This window comes from Plutella xylostella, chromosome 22 (assembly GCF_932276165.1).
Source record: "Plutella xylostella chromosome 22, ilPluXylo3.1, whole genome shotgun sequence".
NCBI lineage: Eukaryota > Metazoa > Arthropoda > Insecta > Lepidoptera > Plutellidae > Plutella > Plutella xylostella.
The window spans coordinates 3972505-3991884 of NC_064002.1; the positions used below are offsets into that span (position 1 = coordinate 3972505).

Below are 19380 nucleotides of genomic sequence, written 5' to 3' on the forward strand. Positions count from 1 at the left end.
GGAACCACAGAGCGACGCATTTCCAACCTTATCCCCATCAGCGTAAAGTCCAATTCACAAACTCACCGGCACCAAAGCGGCATGTTCCGCGAAGGGCGGCAGCGCGGGCAGTATGACCGAGAACAGGTCGGCCGCGAGGTCGCTGCGAGCCTTCAGTGACGTCATCAGGGCCGCCGCCGCCTCCGCGCCGCCGTGGCTCTTTGTTGGGTCTGCTGCCTGAAGGACAAGTTGTAGGATGCTTGGTTAAAGTTAGAATGTTGTGGCACTGCATCAAGAGGTAATTTAAATAACAAGCACAGGAAAATTCATTTATGATAAATAAACTACCGACATTATCGGAATATGGATAGTCAAAAAAATACACGTGGAGTAATGCTAACTTTCACACTCATCAAGATTCCGTGTAAGACTGATAAGTGGCGGTTTTCAGCAAAGCAACAGATATCTCTGTGGCAGACAGTACAACAGTGGTGATACCTGTGCGAGCAGCTCTATGTGTATGGAGTCGGCCAGCGCGCGCAGCAGCGGCGCGGAGAGGGGGCGCGCGGCCGCCGACAGCGCCGCCCCCGCCGCCCCCAGCAGCTGCCGCCCCCAGTGTGTGACACACAGAGTACAACAACAGTGGTGGTACCTGTGCGAGCAGCTCTATGTGTATGGAGTCGGCCAGCGCGCGCAGCAGCGGCGCGGAGAGGGGGCGCGCGGCCGCCGACAGCGCCGCCCCCGCCGCCCCCAGCAGCTGCCGCCCCCAGTGTGTGACACACAGAGTACAACAACAGTGGTGGTACCTGTGCGAGCAGCTCTATGTGTATGGAGTCGGCCAGCGCGCGCAGCAGCGGCGCGGAGAGGGGGCGCGCGGCCGCCGACAGCCCCGCCCCCGCCGCCCCCAGCAGCTGCCGCCCCCAGTGTGTGACACACAGAGTACAACAACAGTGGTGGTACCTGTGCGAGCAGCTCTATGTGTATGGAGTCGGCCAGCGCGCGCAGCAGCGGCGCGGAGAGGGGGCGCGCGGCCGCCGAAAGTGCCGCCCCCGCCGCCCCCAGCAGCTGCCGCCCCCAGTGTGTGACACACAGAGTACAACAACAGTGGTGGTACCTGTGCGAGCAGCTCTATGTGTATGGAGTCGGCCAGCGCGCGCAGCAGCGGCGCGGAGAGGGGGCGCGCGGCCGCCGAAAGTGCCGCCCCCGCCGCCCCCAGCAGCTGCCGCCGCACCCACGCGTCGCCGCACCCGCGGGGACTCTGTAGAATGTACATTCTGTTCAGTTCATCCGGCTCGAAGGACCATGAAAGGCTTGGTAGCCTCATGATCAGATCGCTGGTAGTAGAAGCAATGTTTATTGGTATAAGAACAAAGGTTATTAACAAGAAAGATATATTAATACCGAGATATAGGCTGAAGGATAGTGACATCTATTGAAGCTATTTGACAACTGAACATATTCATTCATTTCATTAAATATAATTTTTAAATATTGAACATTCGTATTCGTTTGATAGGCTAATCCACTTGCCGTAATGACAACCCTAGTCTAGCTCTTGTATTTATTACCGAAAAGATAAGATTCAAATGATATCAAAGTCGTTTTCTTATGGTCAGGAAAAAGTATCCATTCGGACATAAGAAAAGAAGAATACCTAATATTCCCAATATTTTCATGTGTTATGCTTTTATAAAATTGCAATCAAAGTTCTCTTCTTCTCTTTGGCACGGAAAAAGTTTTCATTCTGACACTGGCACACAAGAAAAAGTAAAACACATTCCAATTTCTTTTTCTAACCTGAGCGGCCTGCACGATCTCTGCGGCCAGCGGCGCGGCGATGCCGCTACACTCCGTACTGAGTTTCTTCAGCGCTAAAGCCGCTGCTTGAGGCGCTCGGTCTAGCGCCGCGCCCGCTGCGCGCAGCGCTGACATCGCTAACGTGGGTCCTTTGTCGTCCATACTGCTTAGCCACCAGGAGTAGGCGCCTGGAATAGGTTGTTTTTATTAGGTATCTGGAGTTATTACAATAAACGTAAGAAGGAATGTTATTAGTGAACTTGCAGATCACTACATTACAACAACAAAATTGATTTTAATAATAATCATAATAAAATTTATTTATTCGAAGTAAGGTGATTACAATAACGTTCTTATGGCTAGAATTTGGATGCCTAGCCTGTATTAATGAGAAGCAGGCCCCTGACTTAAATAGTTTAGGTATATTTTAAAAGATTATCTTGTTTAATTTTAGAACAGTTATTGTAAATATATGGTATAGCTGAACATAAAAGAGTAGAGAATCATTGAGGGGGCGTGGCAATCAAAGAAAGTGGCCACACTATTATAGTATAGAAAACGGACAAAAGTATCACGATACTTTAGCAGAAAAAATCAAAACGAGAAATGTTTCAAATATTTACTAATTATAAAATGCCACTTTTTGGGGAGGTTTATGTTAACAGAAGAAATTAGTAGGGGAGAGGGCAGTCTTGAATGAATTTCATTAAATCAAATTAACTGTAACTTTTATTTCATTGTGTATTTCATAATGTTTTTTCGCACTGAAACACGTGTTGGTTATCCCATTACGTAATTACTATAGGAGAAAAGTATCACACATCGATATTTTATTACAGTTTTTTCTTGCTCAGGATAAAGTTCAAATGTGCCCCGGCAATTCTTCTATAAAACTGTGTTTACCGATTTTCCTGCAACAAATTATTTAATTGGTCAGAAAAGCAGTGACTTGCAAATTATTATGTCTGGGGAATTTATACCAACTCTACATATTCTTAAACATATTTTTACAATAGGTACTCTAACACGGAGAGACCGACACACATAGACACCTACTGCTGTAAAACTTATCGATACCCTTTTTGAGTCGGGGGTTAGTAGAAAAGTATCTAGACCTGATGTTTTAACAACATTAGCATCCAGACCCTGATGTCATGTAACGTTTGACACTAGTATATTCTAACCTCTATAAGAATAACAAATACACATTAAAAGGGTTCTACCTTTTTTGGCATAAGATTTATTTGCCTAATCTCGTATTGCATAGTAACGTTTGGTCAAAGTCTCGTTACGCCGAAAATCGTATGGCATAAATCTCGTTTAGTAAAAAGTTATTTCGCATAACATTGTTTTGCCTAATAATAGTATGGCCAAATCTTGAATAGCCTAATAATGCTATGGCATAGGTTTATTAGGTTTATACAAAGTAATAATATTCGTTTGGCTTTAACTTTGACGGAGCGTCTCCCTACATAGCGCAAACTGGTGCCTTGTATTGTTTCCGCTGTTTGGAAAACGCTCCGCTCCGCTTCGCTGCGCTCCGCTTTGGTTTTGATGAACATGTGCACCTAACACGCTCCTCCTCGCTTTGCTCGTCGTCGCACCTATTTTTAGGTTTCGATCTCATGGGGTTTGTAATAATTATATTGGTCGTTAACTTTCGATTTTTTGATCATACAATATCGTGATTTTCGGGATGTAGGAGAAAAATACCATAATTTGTACATTTACTACATACTTAATATATTATTTATTAAGATAACATTACGAGAAACAAGATTATACATAGGTATAGACGAACATAAATTTGAGCAAACGAAACTTAGGTGTTTAAAGATTGTGCCTAAAGAGTTTTAGACGAAACGAGCCTTATGCCACATAAGTCTTGGCAAAGTGATGGTTCGGCCAAAAAAGTTTAGACCATACGAGTTATGCGAAATGAGTTTTGGTCAATAAAGATTATGCGAGATGAGCGGAACCCCATTAAAAGGCATTCTATTACATCAAAATAGTACTTTTTTACAAGAAATATAAGCAATGTATGTTAATGGTTAGAAATTAAGTACCTACTCACCAGTATAAAAAGCTGCTCTTTCATAAACATCGTATATATTGACTAATACTTCTCCAGCCTCATTCTCCGCCAAACATCGTAGGTAAACGCTGTAAATCATCTGTCTAGCTTCGCTGCGAATGGTTTTATTCATTTTCACCTCGTGAACAAACTCAACAATCCACAAAACTCCAAAATTAAGCAAAATTATATACAGGAACAGGGCGAGTTTGACATTCAAACCATAGAAACAGACCACAAATCACAAGTTTTTTTTTATTTCCAGGTGTTGGCGCAGATAAGTGGACTGTATTTTTAAGTAAGGACTGGTCCTAGCTTTCCTAAACTCACACGTATAGTTATTGGGCACCCTTATTAAATTGGGATAAGAACAATTCACCAACCTGTACACGTGGTCAATGGCCGCTCCGTCTTCCGAGAAGAGTTCTTCTTGCCAGGCCTGGCGTTATATTTACTTGATAAAAAACACACACACCTCACTATGCAAATAGTCTTGTTAAAATGTAAAAGTTCACCAATCACAATTGTCCGTAATAAATGAGTGGGAGCGGTTATAAGGTCCGCTGGCAGCCGACGACAAACGTTCTGCACGAAACCCGAGTCCACACTGATGATGGCCGCCTCTCGTAGGACGCAGCTCACAAACCGCCATGTGAGGGTAGTTTAACTATCCTCATACCAAAAAAATAAAGGTGCCCGAACATCCCGCCCCCTAACCAAGATCCGCCTTGGTTCCTAAGCCTCAATAGGCAACCGACATAACTTGGAAATGGGCCTCAACAGGACACCATTCTGAGTCTTTACTTCCGCGACTCTAACAATACCGTCTTTACCGGGTAACAATTTAACGATCCGACCGCGTTTCCAATGTAGAGGCGCTAAATTGTCTTCTTTAATCAAAACTAAGTCGTCTAACTTAGGAGGTTCCGTCACCGACGTCCATTTATAACGTTGTTGTAGAGTATGGAGGTATTCCGTTTTCCATCTCGACCAAAAATGTTGCGACATCTTCTGAACGTGTTGAAACCGAGACAAACGAGATTCTTTAGTATCCGTATAGTCGTACTCGGGAAGAGCCACAAGAGGTTGTCCGATTAAAAAGTGACCAGGAGTCAAAACTTCAAGATCAGTTGGATCCGTACTTAGAGGGCACAACGGTCGCGAGTTCATTACCGCTTCTACTTTGGTGAAGAACGTAGTAAGCTCTTCAAAAGTGAGCCGGGTCTCACCGAGAACGCGCCGAGCGTGAGTTTTGGCAGATTTAACTGCAGCCTCAAAAAGTCCACCGTGATTCGGACTTGATGGTGCATTAAATAACCAAGTTATACTGTCTCGCGCCAATCTTTTTTCAATATCCGACCGATTGTTTCGTAGAAATATGTATAGCTCCTTAAGGTATTTATCCGTTCCAGAATAATTTGTTCCACAGTCTGATCTAACAAGAGTTGGCAAGCCTCTCCTATTTGAAAAACGGGCAAAAGCTGCAACAAAGGCTTCTACCGTAAGGTCCGAAACTACCTCCAAGTGGACCGCCTTAACCGATAAGCATACAAAGATGCACAAATAACATTTTGTTATCTTAGCGTTCCGTAATGTACTTGTCTTTATATAAAAAGGACCCGCAAAGTCCGTTCCGACGCCGAGAAATGGTCGCACCCCCCTGACCCGGTCAGGTGGCAGATCAGCCATGTACGGCTGCGTAGGTCGTGCTTTAGATCTATAACATTGCACGCACCTATATGTAATGTGTCGGGTGATTCGCCGCGCCGACATTATCCAATACGTCCGAGATAATATAGCCGCAAGTGTATTCGCTCCGACATGACAATTGATGATGTGATAATGATTTACCAACATCTCCGTGAATTTACTTTTAGCCGACAATAAAATCGGATGTCGTGCATCATAAGGTAGCTCCGCAGCTCCTATCCGACCACCGACCCGTAGAATATTGTCATCATCCATAAATAAATTTAATCTTCTCATAGAAGTCCGAATCGTTTTTTTGTTTGTCAAGCATAAAATTTCATCCTTGAAATGTTTTAATTGTTCTATACGAATTAAATGCATTATAGCGTTTCTACGCTCCGAAACCGATATATTTTGTGGAAACTGTTTAATTTTATTTTTGCATAAATGAGCAAACCGTAATACCAGGGCCGTAACTTTGATTAATTTTTCAAACGAACTAAATTTATCAATAAGAAAGTCCGTGTCCGTGTCCGATTGTAAATTTCCGATATTAACTACACAAGTTTTAGTCTTCCGACCAGGTAACATATCTGGCGGAAATGCAGGACCATCCACCGGCCAACAATCCGATGGTTGGCACAGCCACTGCGGGCCCCACCACAGCTCGTGGTTGAGCAGATCCGCCGCCGCAGCGCCGCGCGATGAAACATCCGCACAATTTAATTCACTTGGCACGTGACGCCAATGAATGGCAGCCGTAGATGCATTAATTTGAGAAACCCGATTTGCTTCAAAAACTTGTAATGTATGCGCAGGAGTACGAAGCCACGCTAGGACTATAGTACTGTCACACCATCCGACCACTTCCTCGAATACAATGTTGTCTGCAACCTTGCTGACCTCATGATTGAGAAGGGTAGTAAGCAGCGCAGCGCCATTTAACTCCATCTTGGGAATGGTCTGCTGAGTCTTCAGTGGGGCTAACCTTGACTTAGCAATGATTAGTCTCACGAGAACGCTGCCGTCTGGTAGTTCCGCTCGTACGTACACTGCCGCCGCATGTCCTAACGACGAACCGTCACAAAAACCGTGCAAGGAGTACCGAGCCTGTGCACCAGGTCTCAAACACCTAGGAATGGAAAGACGTTCTAAATTGGACAAGTCCGAAATATAATCTTGCCACATCCGTACCAAATCATCCGAGACTGGCGAATCCCAATCTACTTTATTTCCGCTTGTACCGATCACCGATTGTAGTAAAAGTTTAAAACGAAAAACCACTGGGCTTATCCACCCTAATGGATCGTATAGTTTAGCCGTCATAGATAAAATACTCCTTCGAGTAACCGTTGAGTCCGAGGGTAAGTTAACCCTATATGTAAAACCGTCCGAAATTGGGTCCCACTGAATACCCAATATTTTTATAAAAACCGAGCCGTCTGTACCGTCAAACGTCCGAGGAGTCTCCAGGTGATCTGCCGGAAGTCCCTGAAGCAGCTCCGGTACGTTGGAAGACCACTTCCGCAGTTCATAACCCGCCGACTTCATGAGCGATATCAACTCATCTCGTAAAGAAAGAGCTTCGTTTAAGCTATCCCCTCCCCCGTTGAGATCATCGACGTAGGAGTTTCTCAATAAAAGCTCAGCTGCACGAGGGCTGTCTTGCTTACCGTCATGAGCGAGCTGGTGAAGACAGCGAATGGCAATGTAAGGACTTGATTTCAACCCGTACGTATTAGTTGTCAACTCGTAAACGCGCAGAGGTTCCGAGGGCGATGACCTCCAGTAAATTAACTGATATCTGCGGTCCTCCGGACAGATGTAGGTTTGCCGAAACATCATCTTAACATCACACGTAAACACTACAAGTGGAAATCTAAAGTTTGTTATTATATCCGTTATGTCATTTTGTAACCGTTCTCCTGTATATAAACAATCATTTAAGCACACCCCTGTGCTACTAGGTATTGTCCCATTGAACACTACGCGAATCTTATTAACATCGCCCGACCTCTTGAACACCCCGTGGTGAGCAAGTACATAATATTCGTCACCTGAGTTAAAATCGAACTCCGATATCACCATATGTCCAAGTCTTAAATATTCTTCCATAAATTCAACATATTTGTCCCTAAACTCAGGCTGTCTAGACATCCTCCGTTCAATGGACATAAATTGTTTCAAAGCCGTTTGCCGAGAATCTCCTAATCGCTCGTGATTAGGTATAATAGGAAGCCGCACAATATATTTTCCGTTACTGTCACGTGACGTAGTCGACGCAAACAAATTCTCGCATTCTATGTCCAAAGGATCCTTAATTTTATGCATGGGCGGCTCCTCAGTTCTCCAAAACCTTTGAACCGCCTCTAAAAGAGTCGTACCCGAAAATGTTTCTACATTGTCACCGGATTGACAACATAATAAATTTACCGCACCGAAGATAGCGAAATCAAAAATAGTTCCCAACGCATAGGGACCACCCGTTCCCAGATCTAACTTTTTACCGGTTAAAATCTGTCCTAAGATGTCACATCCGAAAATAATATCTATCTCCAATGGCTTAAGAGTGCCGTCATCCGATAGCCTAATATTATTATCATTATTTAAATTCAAGCGACGCGCCAAATACGCAGTCGGCCTTTTTATAATTACCGCTGTAACCGATAACAAAGGAAAATCAACTTTGTTTGCAGGTCTAAAATGAATAGACACAATACAATGGCTACCACTAGCCTGAATTCCGCCGATACCTACCAAAGATGTGTCACTGTAATGTCGCTTTAATCCTAACTGCGCAGCAAATTCGCTTTTAATTATTGAGCACTGTGAACCTAGGTCCAACAGCGCCCGCGCTGTGATAAAATCATTTCTAACCGTAAGTACATGGATAATCACAGTGGGTAAATTTATACCGTCCGCAAGCTTAGGTACTGAAACGACATTACTAATTAATTGTCAATTATTATTATTTGGTTGCTGCCGCGACCCAGTAGGGCTGGTATGATTTAGTGCCTTATTACCACCGAGATAAGGTTCATTTAACCTACCGCCCTCCTTCATGAATCTCGAGTCATCGAAAGCTGGAGTTGCCGCCTGTGCGATATGAACATTTCGAGCCGATTGTCGATCAACTGTCCTATCGCTTGATGACGTATTACATTCGTTTCCTGAACGTAGCCTCTCCGTTGCAGGTACGCCAGAGCGCGCAATGTAATGAGAGCATAACATTTTATTGTGACCGATATTACCACATCTATCACATGGTACATTGTTGTGACAGGTTCTCGCCGTGTGCTTTTCGAAGCATTTGAAACACAAATCATTATTTTTAATGAAATCCTTCCGTTCACCGTTAGTTAAGTTCCGAAATTTAAAACATTCACTAATCGTATGGCGTGGTAACTGACAGAAATTACACTGCTTTACTAAAACAGGTGACCTGCGTTGACCAAGGTCAGTTACATGTGCATGTGAATTGCGAATATTGTTACTGTACCGATTTTCACGGACAGCGGGGCCGGCCGCTGTCGGTGACGTCACGCAACTTTTATTATTAGCCGTATCAAGAAGCCGACATTCGTTTTGTAAGAATTCTATCAGCTGATTAAAGGTAGGTAAACAAGTTGAGTCACCTCCGTACTTTTGTTCGAACCGAGTTTTTATCTCCGCCGGTAATTTATTCAGTGAAATAAATAGAAGTAGATAACTCCATTCATCCACTGGCAAGTCTAAGTTTTTAAGCGCCCGAGTACATTCCAATAATGGATTAAGTACATTGTTTCTAAGTCCGTAACACTTATTCAAAGCCGGTATATTAAGAATACGAGAAATATTTGAATCCACGAGTAATCGTTTATTTTCGTATCTTGATTTCAAAATCTCTAAGGCCGAATCCAAAGAGTCGTCTACCATAGGTAGGTGTTTTAACAGTAAGCGAGGTTCATTTTGAACATGAGAGAACAAATAATGAAATTTTTCCGTTTTGGAGATATCCTTCCTGGATAAAACCAATGAACTATATAGACTATAGAAACTAGTCCATGAGAATAAGTCGCCGTCAAATACCGAGAGATTAATTGGTGGCAAGCGAGCCGTTTGTGTACTTTCTGTAGGGACATGTGTGCCGTCTAAGTTCGGATAGGCCGCCGACCGTGCCTCCAACTGGTTATACCATTCCTCAGCTTCGCGAAACTCCTTATCGTACATAGTGATAATCTCTGAATCATCCGTATTAATTAATATATTCTCGTAAGCCTCGCTCAACGCCGAATATCTGTCCTCTAACTTACGTAATCTAGCCGTAATCACACTAGAAGTATGAGTTTTACTGTTACTCATATCTAACGTGTTCTTTAACCAATCATACTGTAATTTAAATTTGGTCAAAAATACTTTGTTCGCCATTTTGAATATTTCTATGCACACACAGTGTAATATCTGTAAACAATAATCAACCGTAGATTATGTATTTGTCCCGTGACCGAACCTCTTAAGAAAGGTAAACTAATATAAGTACATAAATAAAACTACGTATTGTAAGGTATCCGAAATTATGAATTATCTTAGCCGTAAAACCGCCGCCGCCGCCGTAATGCGTACATTGTTAACAGTACTTAAGTATAAAATATGTGTTTATTTCTAAATAACAACTTCTACCTAATCTAAATATAAACTGGTAGGTACCACCGTAACCGAGCCGATAATAATAACACCTAATGCTAAAACTTGCCTAGCAAACTAACTTACTTAATATAGATTAGTTCAATAACTACCTACTGAAAAACATGTATATAACTAACCGTAGTTTAACCATGCATATAACCGTTTGACCAACGAAATATAACATACACTAGCCGAAAATTTAGCCGAAGGTTGTTTGCAACCAAACCGAAGATACCGTAATTAATGAACCGAAGAACCGAAGTAATACCGCCGTACGACCGAATATAACCGAAGATACCGTAACTTCTCAGGGAGAAACCGTATGTAAGTAACAATAAAGTGGAACTGTACCGAGTAACCACCGTATGGTACCTACCGCCGAAATACAAAATGGCACCGTGCCATCCGAGAAATGATAACGCCTGCCCGTACTATTATAACCTTAATATTTGCCGAAAACCGTAATATATTTAAATAAAAACTTATGCCGAACCTTAAGCATTAGTTTTACTATGAGAATGAAATAATATTTTATCCGAAAAGCCGATTTTACCCAAAGAAACTACCGTTATAAGTTAAAGCAAAACTAGATCCGTGTCGTAGGACCAATAATTTATGTTGGCGCAGATAAGTGGACTGTATTTTTAAGTAAGGACTGGTCCTAGCTTTCCTAAACTCACACGTATAGTTATTGGGCACCCTTATTAAATTGGGATAAGAACAATTCACCAACCTGTACACGTGGTCAATGGCCGCTCCGTCTTCCGAGAAGAGTTCTTCTTGCCAGGCCTGGCGTTATATTTACTTGATAAAAAACACACACACCTCACTATGCAAATAGTCTTGTTAAAATGTAAAAGTTCACCAATCACAATTGTCCGTAATAAATGAGTGGGAGCGGTTATAAGGTCCGCTGGCAGCCGACGACAAACGTTCTGCACGAAACCCGAGTCCACACTGATGATGGCCGCCTCTCGTAGGACGCAGCTCACAAACCGCCATGTGAGGGTAGTTTAACTATCCTCATACCAAAAAAATAAAGGTGCCCGAACACCAGGTTTAAATCTGTTTAGTTCCAAAAACATTAATCTCTACTCTTTTGTGTTCAGCTATAGATAAGGTAGCCTAGTAAAAAAATATTTTGCATACCGAACATATGGGAGATGTTATAAAATAAACCCTGTTTATAACAGTTACCCACATACTATTCCTATACAAACCTAAGCAGTGCAGCGCAGTGTTGCACAGCTCCTTGTCCTCACAGCTCGCGGCCGTGTTGACCGCGTGCTCCAACATCACTATGAGGTCGCCCGGCGCCTTGCTCTGCGGCGTCGTGTCTCCCAGAGCCAGTAGAATGTGTAGACAGGCCACCCGTCTACACTTACTTATACAGAGTGGGATTTTATTACAAAACACCCGACATGCTCAATTCCGTTCCGGAAGTCCACTGATAAAATTCATCCCTAAAACAAAGTTTATCTTCTAGTAGGATTTTATAAGTAAACTGCCGATGGCCGATCAAAACACCCGACATGCTCGATTCCGGAGGTCCACTGATAAAATTCAGCCCTAAAAAATCAGTGTAACTTAATTTCATACCTAAGCAGTGCAGCGCAGTATTGCACAGCTCCTTATCCTCGCAACTCGCGGCAGATCAAAACACCTGACAACCTCGATTCCGTAGGTTCACTTATAAAATTCAACCCTAAAAACTACGTTCAGATAGACATACCTAAGCAGTGCAGCGCAGTATTTCACAGCTCCTTGTCCTCACAGCTCGCGGCCGTGTTGACCGCGTGCTCCAACATCACTATGAGGTCGCCCGGCGCCTTGCTCTGCGGCGTCGTGTCTCCCAGAGCCAGTAGAATGTGCAGACAGGCCACTCGTCTACACTTACTTATACAAAGTGGGATTTTAATAGTAAACCGCCGATGGCCGATTAAAACACCTGACATGCTGCATTCCGGGGGTCCACTGATAAAATTCAACCCTCAAAATATTCAGTTTACTTCACCTTCCAACCTTCAGATAAACATACCTCGCCATCCGTTTATACTTACTTATACAGGGTAGGCTTTTATAAGTAAACCACCGATGGCCGAACAAAACACCCGACATGCTCAATTCCGGAGGTCCACTGATAAAATTCAACCCTCAAAAAATTCCGTTTATTTACTACCTTCATATATATAAACATACCTAAGCAATGCAGTGCAGTATTGCACAGTTCCTTACCCTCACAGCTAGCGGCAGATCAAAACACCTGACATGCTCAATTCCGGAGGTTCACTGATAAAATTCATCCCTCAAAAAACCTCATCCTTCAAATAGACATACCTAAGCAGTGCTGCGCAGTATTGCACAGCTCCTTGTCCTCACAGCTCGCGGCCGTGTTGACCGCGTGCTCCAACATCACTATGAGGTCGCCCGGCGCCTTGCTCTGCGGCGTCGTGTCTCCCAGAGCCAGTAGAATGTGTAGACAGGCCACCCGTCTACACTTACTTATACATGGTAGGATTTTATTAGTAAACCGCCGCGCGCCGATGGCCGATAAAAACACCTGACAAGCTCCGTTCCGGAGGTTCACTGATAAAATTCAACCCTCAAAAAATTCAGTTTACTTACTACCTTCAGATAAACATACATACCTAAGCAATCGTCTAAACTTACTTATACAGAGAAGGATTTTATAAGTAAACCGCCGATGGCCGATCAAAACACCTGAGATGCTCAATTCCGCAGGTCCACAGGTAAAATTAAACCCTCAAAATACCTAACCTACTACATACAAATAGACATACCTAAGCACTGCAGTGCAACGCAGTGTTGCACAGCTCCTTATCCTCGCAACTGGCGGCAGATCAAAACACCTGACAACCTCGATTCCGTAGGTCCACTGATAAAATTCAGCCCTAAAAAAATCAGTGTAACCTAATTTCATACCTAAGCAGTGCAGCGCAGTATTGCACAGCTCCTTGTCCTCACAGCTCGCGGCCGTGTTGACCGCGTGCTCCAACATCACTATGAGGTCGCCCGGCGCCTTGCTCTGCGGCGTCGTGTCTCCCAGAGCCAGTAGAATGTGCAGACAGGCCACCCGTCTATACTTACTTATACAGAGTAGGATTTTAATAGTAAACCGCCGATGGCTGATCAAAACACCTGACATGCTCTATTCCGGAGGTCCTATGATAAAATTCAACCCTTCAAAATATTCAGTTTACTTCACCTTCCAACCTTCAGATAAACATACGCGAGCACCCGTCTATACTTATACAGAGTAGGATTTTATAAGTAACCCACCGATGGCAGATGAAAACACCTGACAATCTCGGAGGTCCACTGATAAAATTGAACACACAAAATATTCAGCCTAACCTACTACCTACAAATAGACATACCTAAGCAGTGTAGCGCAGTATTGCAAAGCTCCTTGTCCTCACAGCTCGCGGCCGTGTTGACCGCGTGCTCCAACATCACTATGAGGTCGCCCGGCGCCTTGCTCTGCGGCGTCGTGTCTCCCAGAGCCAGTAGAATGTGAAGACACGCCACCCGTCTATACTTACGTATTGTACGTAGGATTTTATACGTAAACCACCGCGCGCCGATGGCCGATAAAAACACCTGACATGCTCGATTCCGGAGGTCCACTGATAAAATTCATCCCTCAATAATTCAGTCTACCTACTACATTCAGATAAGCATACATACCTAAGCTATCGTTTGTTTGTTTGAAAAACGTTTATTCATCAAATAATACAATAAAAACATACATTATACCCCAAACAGCAGTACTGTTTCTCGGGGAAGATACACTCTAGAGAAAAAAATATTTATACATAACTAGCCATTATACCAAAGCCTACAAATAACATCTAACATCTAAGTTAAAACTTAGTAAACTGTGCGAATACAATATAAGTTAAAATAAACATTATAGTTTAGTAATAATAACGGTTCACAACTGTTTTAAAAAATGACTTTTAAGCAGCTTTTTCATTATTACAAACTTAAATGGTATTACACCTTTAGTTGCGTCACTCATTTTGTTAAAAATTTTTGGAATTATGTATTGCTTTGTTCGTTTACCATACTCATTGTTAACTTTAGGTACAAAAAACTTCGCCCTGCTTACTTGTCTGGTCTTTATCTTTCCTACAAACTGTGTTTTATACATGTTTGACCAATACTCTTCTTTCGCTAATTCAAAATGGTATTTTTTATCTACTGGTAATATTTTACAATGCATAAATAGTCCCTCATAATTATCTCTAAACTTTCTTTTAATGTTTTTATCTACCAAAAGTTTTATAAAGCGGAGTTGAAGCTGTTTTATTTTGTTTATGTATGTTTTAAATGATCCACCATATATAACAATGCCATAAGATATCAAAGAGTCTATCAAGGCGAAATATAAACAATACAGGATTGATCGCGGAACAAAATATTTCAATTGATTAAATTTTCGTAGTAATATTCTTAATTTATCAGTTAAACTACTAATGTGTTTTTTAAAGTTAAACTTACTATCTATAATAATACCAAGATATCTACATTCATCAACCTGGGCAATCAAGGGACATTTACAGTTCATACAATTGATGTGCAGACACTCGTAGCTATGACCTTTTAAAAATATTTTAGTGTCTTGTTTTTTATGCGTAGAAGAAATACACATTACATTTGTTTTTTTTACATTGAGTATGATGCCGTTATCGTGAGCCCAACTTGTTATGTTGTCAAAATCATCCTGTAAACATTGTTGGATTACATTCACATCCTTATGATTATATAGAAGACATGTGTCGTCGGCAAACATATATATCTTGCAATGTTTTATTACATTAGGCATACTATTAACGTGACTGTCTAAAGTTACTTTTATACAGAGTAGGATTTTATAAGTAACCCACCGATGGCAGATGAAAACACCTGACAATCTCGGTGGAATTTTATAAGTAAACCGCCGCGCGATTAAAACACCTGACATGCTCAATTCCGGAGGTCCACTGATAAAATTCAACACTCAAAATATCAGTTTTTTTTCTACTTCCATGCTTGACATGTTCAATTCCGGAGGTCCACTGATAAAATTCAACCCTCAAAACATTCAGTTTAACCTACTACATTCAAATATACATACCTAAGCAGTGCAGCGCAGTATTGCACAGCTCCTTGTCCTCACAGCTCGCGGCCGTGTTGACCGCGTGCTCCAACATCACTATGAGGTCGCCCGGCGCCTTGCTCTGCGGCGTCGTGTCTCCCAGAGCCAGTAGAATGTGTAGACAGGCTTCTCGCCGGCAGTCAGTGGTAGCTTCCCGCCAGGCCGACTCGATGATTGTGAAGCTGTAGTCGCCTAGCACGCCGAAGCAGTACATCTGTGGGGAGGAAAGGATGGGTGTTTAATGACGAAGCTTATATTTATCTGTAAGTAGAGTCGGGAGGAATGTTACTGTCCATTTTAAATCTGAAGGATGTTGGTCGATGTGCATTCATGACTGAATAAAAAGAGAGTCGGTCCGCCTCAGTGCCACAATTGGCATCCAGCATATTAGGTATTGTGCTCTTCAACGGTTTCGAAATACTATAATCAGCCCGCTATTAATCTTAGGTGACCTAAAAAAGCCTACACTTTGTTCATTGATCATTCGGCGCCTCGCTCTTGTGCACACTCTGTTCATTGGTCAGGTCGCGTGGACGGGGGTGTACTCACGGCGGTGTCGGCCAGGTCCTGCCGGTAGCAGCGCAGCAGCTCGGCGTCGTCCCGCGCCAGCTGCTCCGCCGGCGCCTCGCTCTTGGTGAGCAGCGCGCGCAGCAGCCGGGAGAACAGCCCGCGCCACGCCGCGCCCGGGCTGGGAGACAGGCACAGGATCTCGTCCTGTTGGGGGGGAATTAGATTGTTTTAGATTGAAATATATTTCATTAGTGCTCAGATTTTGGATGCCCGAAAAAATATTATTTACCACCCCTGTTACATTAAAATAAAAATGAATGAAAGTAAAAGGAATTAAAATTAAATTAACAAATAAGAAACAAATAAAAATGAATAAATAATAAAAATAAAATGAATGAAAATGAAATGTATGAAATAAAAATTAAATTGGACAGACAGACAACATCACCTGCACGGTGTACCACACGGCGGTGACTAGATGCGAGCGCGTCTCGTGCACGGGGTAGTGTCCGGGGGCCGCCTGGCTCGCTAGCAGCAACTCGAGGGTCTGTAATGCCCCGGAGTGACCCTCTCTCTCTATGGCTGTGACGATGGCCCGGGAATGACACTCGGTGAGCGATACGGCGCAGGTCGCGATAGCGGAGAGTAATTCCTGTTGGACATAGTTGGGGTTAGTTAAGAGTGTCTAATGATAAAAATTACTGAACTAAAAATAGACGGGACGCAGTGAAGAAATTATGGCTTATAGCAGTTCCCGCGAGCTTCGCTTCGCCTCAAAAAAAGGTTTTCCCGTGGGAATTCCGGGTTAAAAATAGCTCTATGTAAATGTCTAAGTTCTTTCTCAGGGTCTCGACCATATGTATACCAAATTTCATTCAAATCCGTTCAGTAGTTTTGGCGTGAAAGAGTAACAGACAGACACAGTTACTTTCGCATTTATATTAGTTAGGATCATCGGGAACTTATATCATTCATTCTTTTACAACTCCCAATCACTTAACTCATTGATAGAGTTAGGTTACGCACTCTTGCCGCGTCGTTCACTGCTTACATTCATTCACTCACCTCATTGATAGAGTAAGGCACGTTATCCCTGGCCAGTATCGGCGCGGCTAGGGCTGCCAACTCGCTCAACAACTGTAGGGCTGCGCCGGGGCTCCTCGCCGCGTCGGTCACTTCTTAAATCCATTGATAAAGGGCGAGGCCCCATTGCTGATACGTTGCGTAGTCGCAGCGACGTTTATTTTTGGGACATTTGAAAGATCAAAACAGATTCAGTAAGTACCCAACAAACAAAAAATACTCTCATAGTGGCTTATAATGCCAAAAATAATTTACTTATAAAAGCCGTATTATCGCTAATAAGCGTGCGTTTGGGCACAAATTACAAGGACAATAACCTCAAAGCCCTCTTATAATTGTTTTATTGTTAGCTTATTTTTCTTATACGTGCTTTATTATAGCAAGCAACAAGAGAGTCAAACTAATAAAAGCAAAAGGATTGCTCATAGAAAGCCAATAAACTTGTAAGAGACATGTTGAAAAGCGTTAATAAAGCCAACCAACCTTATACGTGTTTTATCATGGCGAGCAACAAGGGAGTAAAACTTATAGCGGTAAGATAAATTCTATTAGATAGCTAATCAGTGTATGAGATTCTACAGTAAGTGTTTTCCTGAGTGATTTTTGACAGTTTGACAGCGTCAACAAGTATTATAAAGACAGATGACAAGAACCAAGTACTTATAATTAATTTAATTTATTTTTTAGAGAGTATATATTCTGCTCATTTATGTGAAAACTGTGTGGGAATTCAAACGTATGGTAAAATGAGGTACAAAAAGTGTAATTATATCAACGGGCCCTTGAATTTGAGTAGTTTTACGGTAAAAATATGAATAATTATTGAGTCATGTTTCTTTATAACGCTTTTACAAGGGTAACAGCAGTCGCACATCGTCTATAAGAAATCTAAAGGATTATAAGCTCTGTAATGGCAACACTTGTTTCATAAGCTATCGCCATTTTATCTATCGTTAGGGTTCCTTTGACGCAAGTATTATGCCTACCGTAGCTATATTAATAAATATTAGCTATACTTATTACTTTTTAGGTAGTATTGCAATGGTCGTCAGAAATAAATTATACTTTACTTTATTACTTTTTTTCAGATTTTTTAATAATGCCGTACAAAATAGTAAAAACATTTGAAAAGGGGAAATCAAAACTATCTGCAGTTCCAAGCAATTCCGAAATCGGAGACCACACAATCATCATCAGAGGGCCCTTATGTAAACATTGAATCAGCCCTCGTATTGATTAATGCTTCTACTGATAATCACCAATATGGTGACTGAAAAAAAAACGTGATTCTCAAATATTTGTTTTATTTGATTTTCCTTCATAGATTCCCACCACGTTGAGTACATAAATATTTCGATACATTTTTAATTTCAGACAGAATTGGCCAAAGTTGATATCCCCATGAATATCCAAATCCATCTCATTCACCTACATAAATGTATAATATCAAGTTCACTACCGCTAAGTACTGTTATAATCTTCCTCACTGATTAGACATTAGTCATGTTCCATAAAATCATTTACGGGACCATCTAGTGATTTGTTGGTATCAGCTTGGTAATTTTGTGGCATTATACTCGTAGCAGTAGAAGTGGTGGGTATCTTTTAATATGATAATCTAGAGAATAATACATTTTTAATAGCTATGTAAGTGAATATGGATTGCTTTCATTCTTATAAAGATCATATAAAATGCTGTGAATTGTTTGTTGGGTAGACATTATATAAAATGCTCCTATGAGGTTAAAAGTATCATAGTAACCTTATGCATTACTATTATAAGAACAATTAGCCAAATAAAAAGCTTATATATGGCTTTTGAATATTATAAGTATAACACATTTTCAATCCTTATTGTAACCATGTAATTTGGACTTGTTATGGTTAACCCAACCCAATTATAAGAATAAAGGTAATATTAGCCAAATCTTCTTATGTCATGCGATTATAAGGAACATTGTTATAATGAAAGCTATTTTAAAACAACTATAAGAGATTAGACCTTATACATATAATTTTATAAGAGTAGATTGTTTGTTGGGTAGCTATGGCGCCGCTTCAGAAACTTATTCCATTTATTTACTAACCTCATTGATAGAGTTAGGCACGTTATCCCTGGCCAGTATGGGCGCGGCTAGGGCTGCCAACTCGCTCAACAACTGCAGGGCCGCACCGGGGCTCCTCGCCGCGTCAGGGGCTGCGCCGGCCGCGCGCACCGCACTTAATGCCGCCTCACATGCTTCTAGTGCCGAGTCGCTGATCACTTCGTGGTGCCTGTGAAGAAAGGCGGAACTAAGTTGTGGTGATTGGATGGTGTTGTTTTAGATGTAAAGTATATTCCCTGTGAAAGATTGTATGCAGGGTGTAACAGGGGAAATTGGTTACGTATTGAGTAATGGCTGTGTTAGCACAGACACTAATG

General features: G+C 42.0%; 1 protein-coding gene across 1 annotated transcript in view; it reads right to left on the bottom strand.

The window, feature by feature from the left end:
- The window catches only part of LOC105383686 (importin-13), a 36529-nt gene that overhangs the window by 14539 nt on the left and 2610 nt on the right, over positions 1-19380 (bottom strand). Inside the window, exons 6-12 of the mRNA XM_048629285.1 lie at positions 19046-19232; positions 16324-16527; positions 15915-16079; positions 15345-15579; positions 1777-1964; positions 1094-1237; positions 67-216 (exon numbers count right to left, since the gene is read on the bottom strand). Of these exons, the coding sequence (XP_048485242.1) occupies positions 67-216; positions 1094-1237; positions 1777-1964; positions 15345-15579; positions 15915-16079; positions 16324-16527; positions 19046-19232 (1273 nt within the window). The remainder of the gene's footprint in view (positions 1-66; positions 217-1093; positions 1238-1776; positions 1965-15344; positions 15580-15914; positions 16080-16323; positions 16528-19045; positions 19233-19380) is intronic.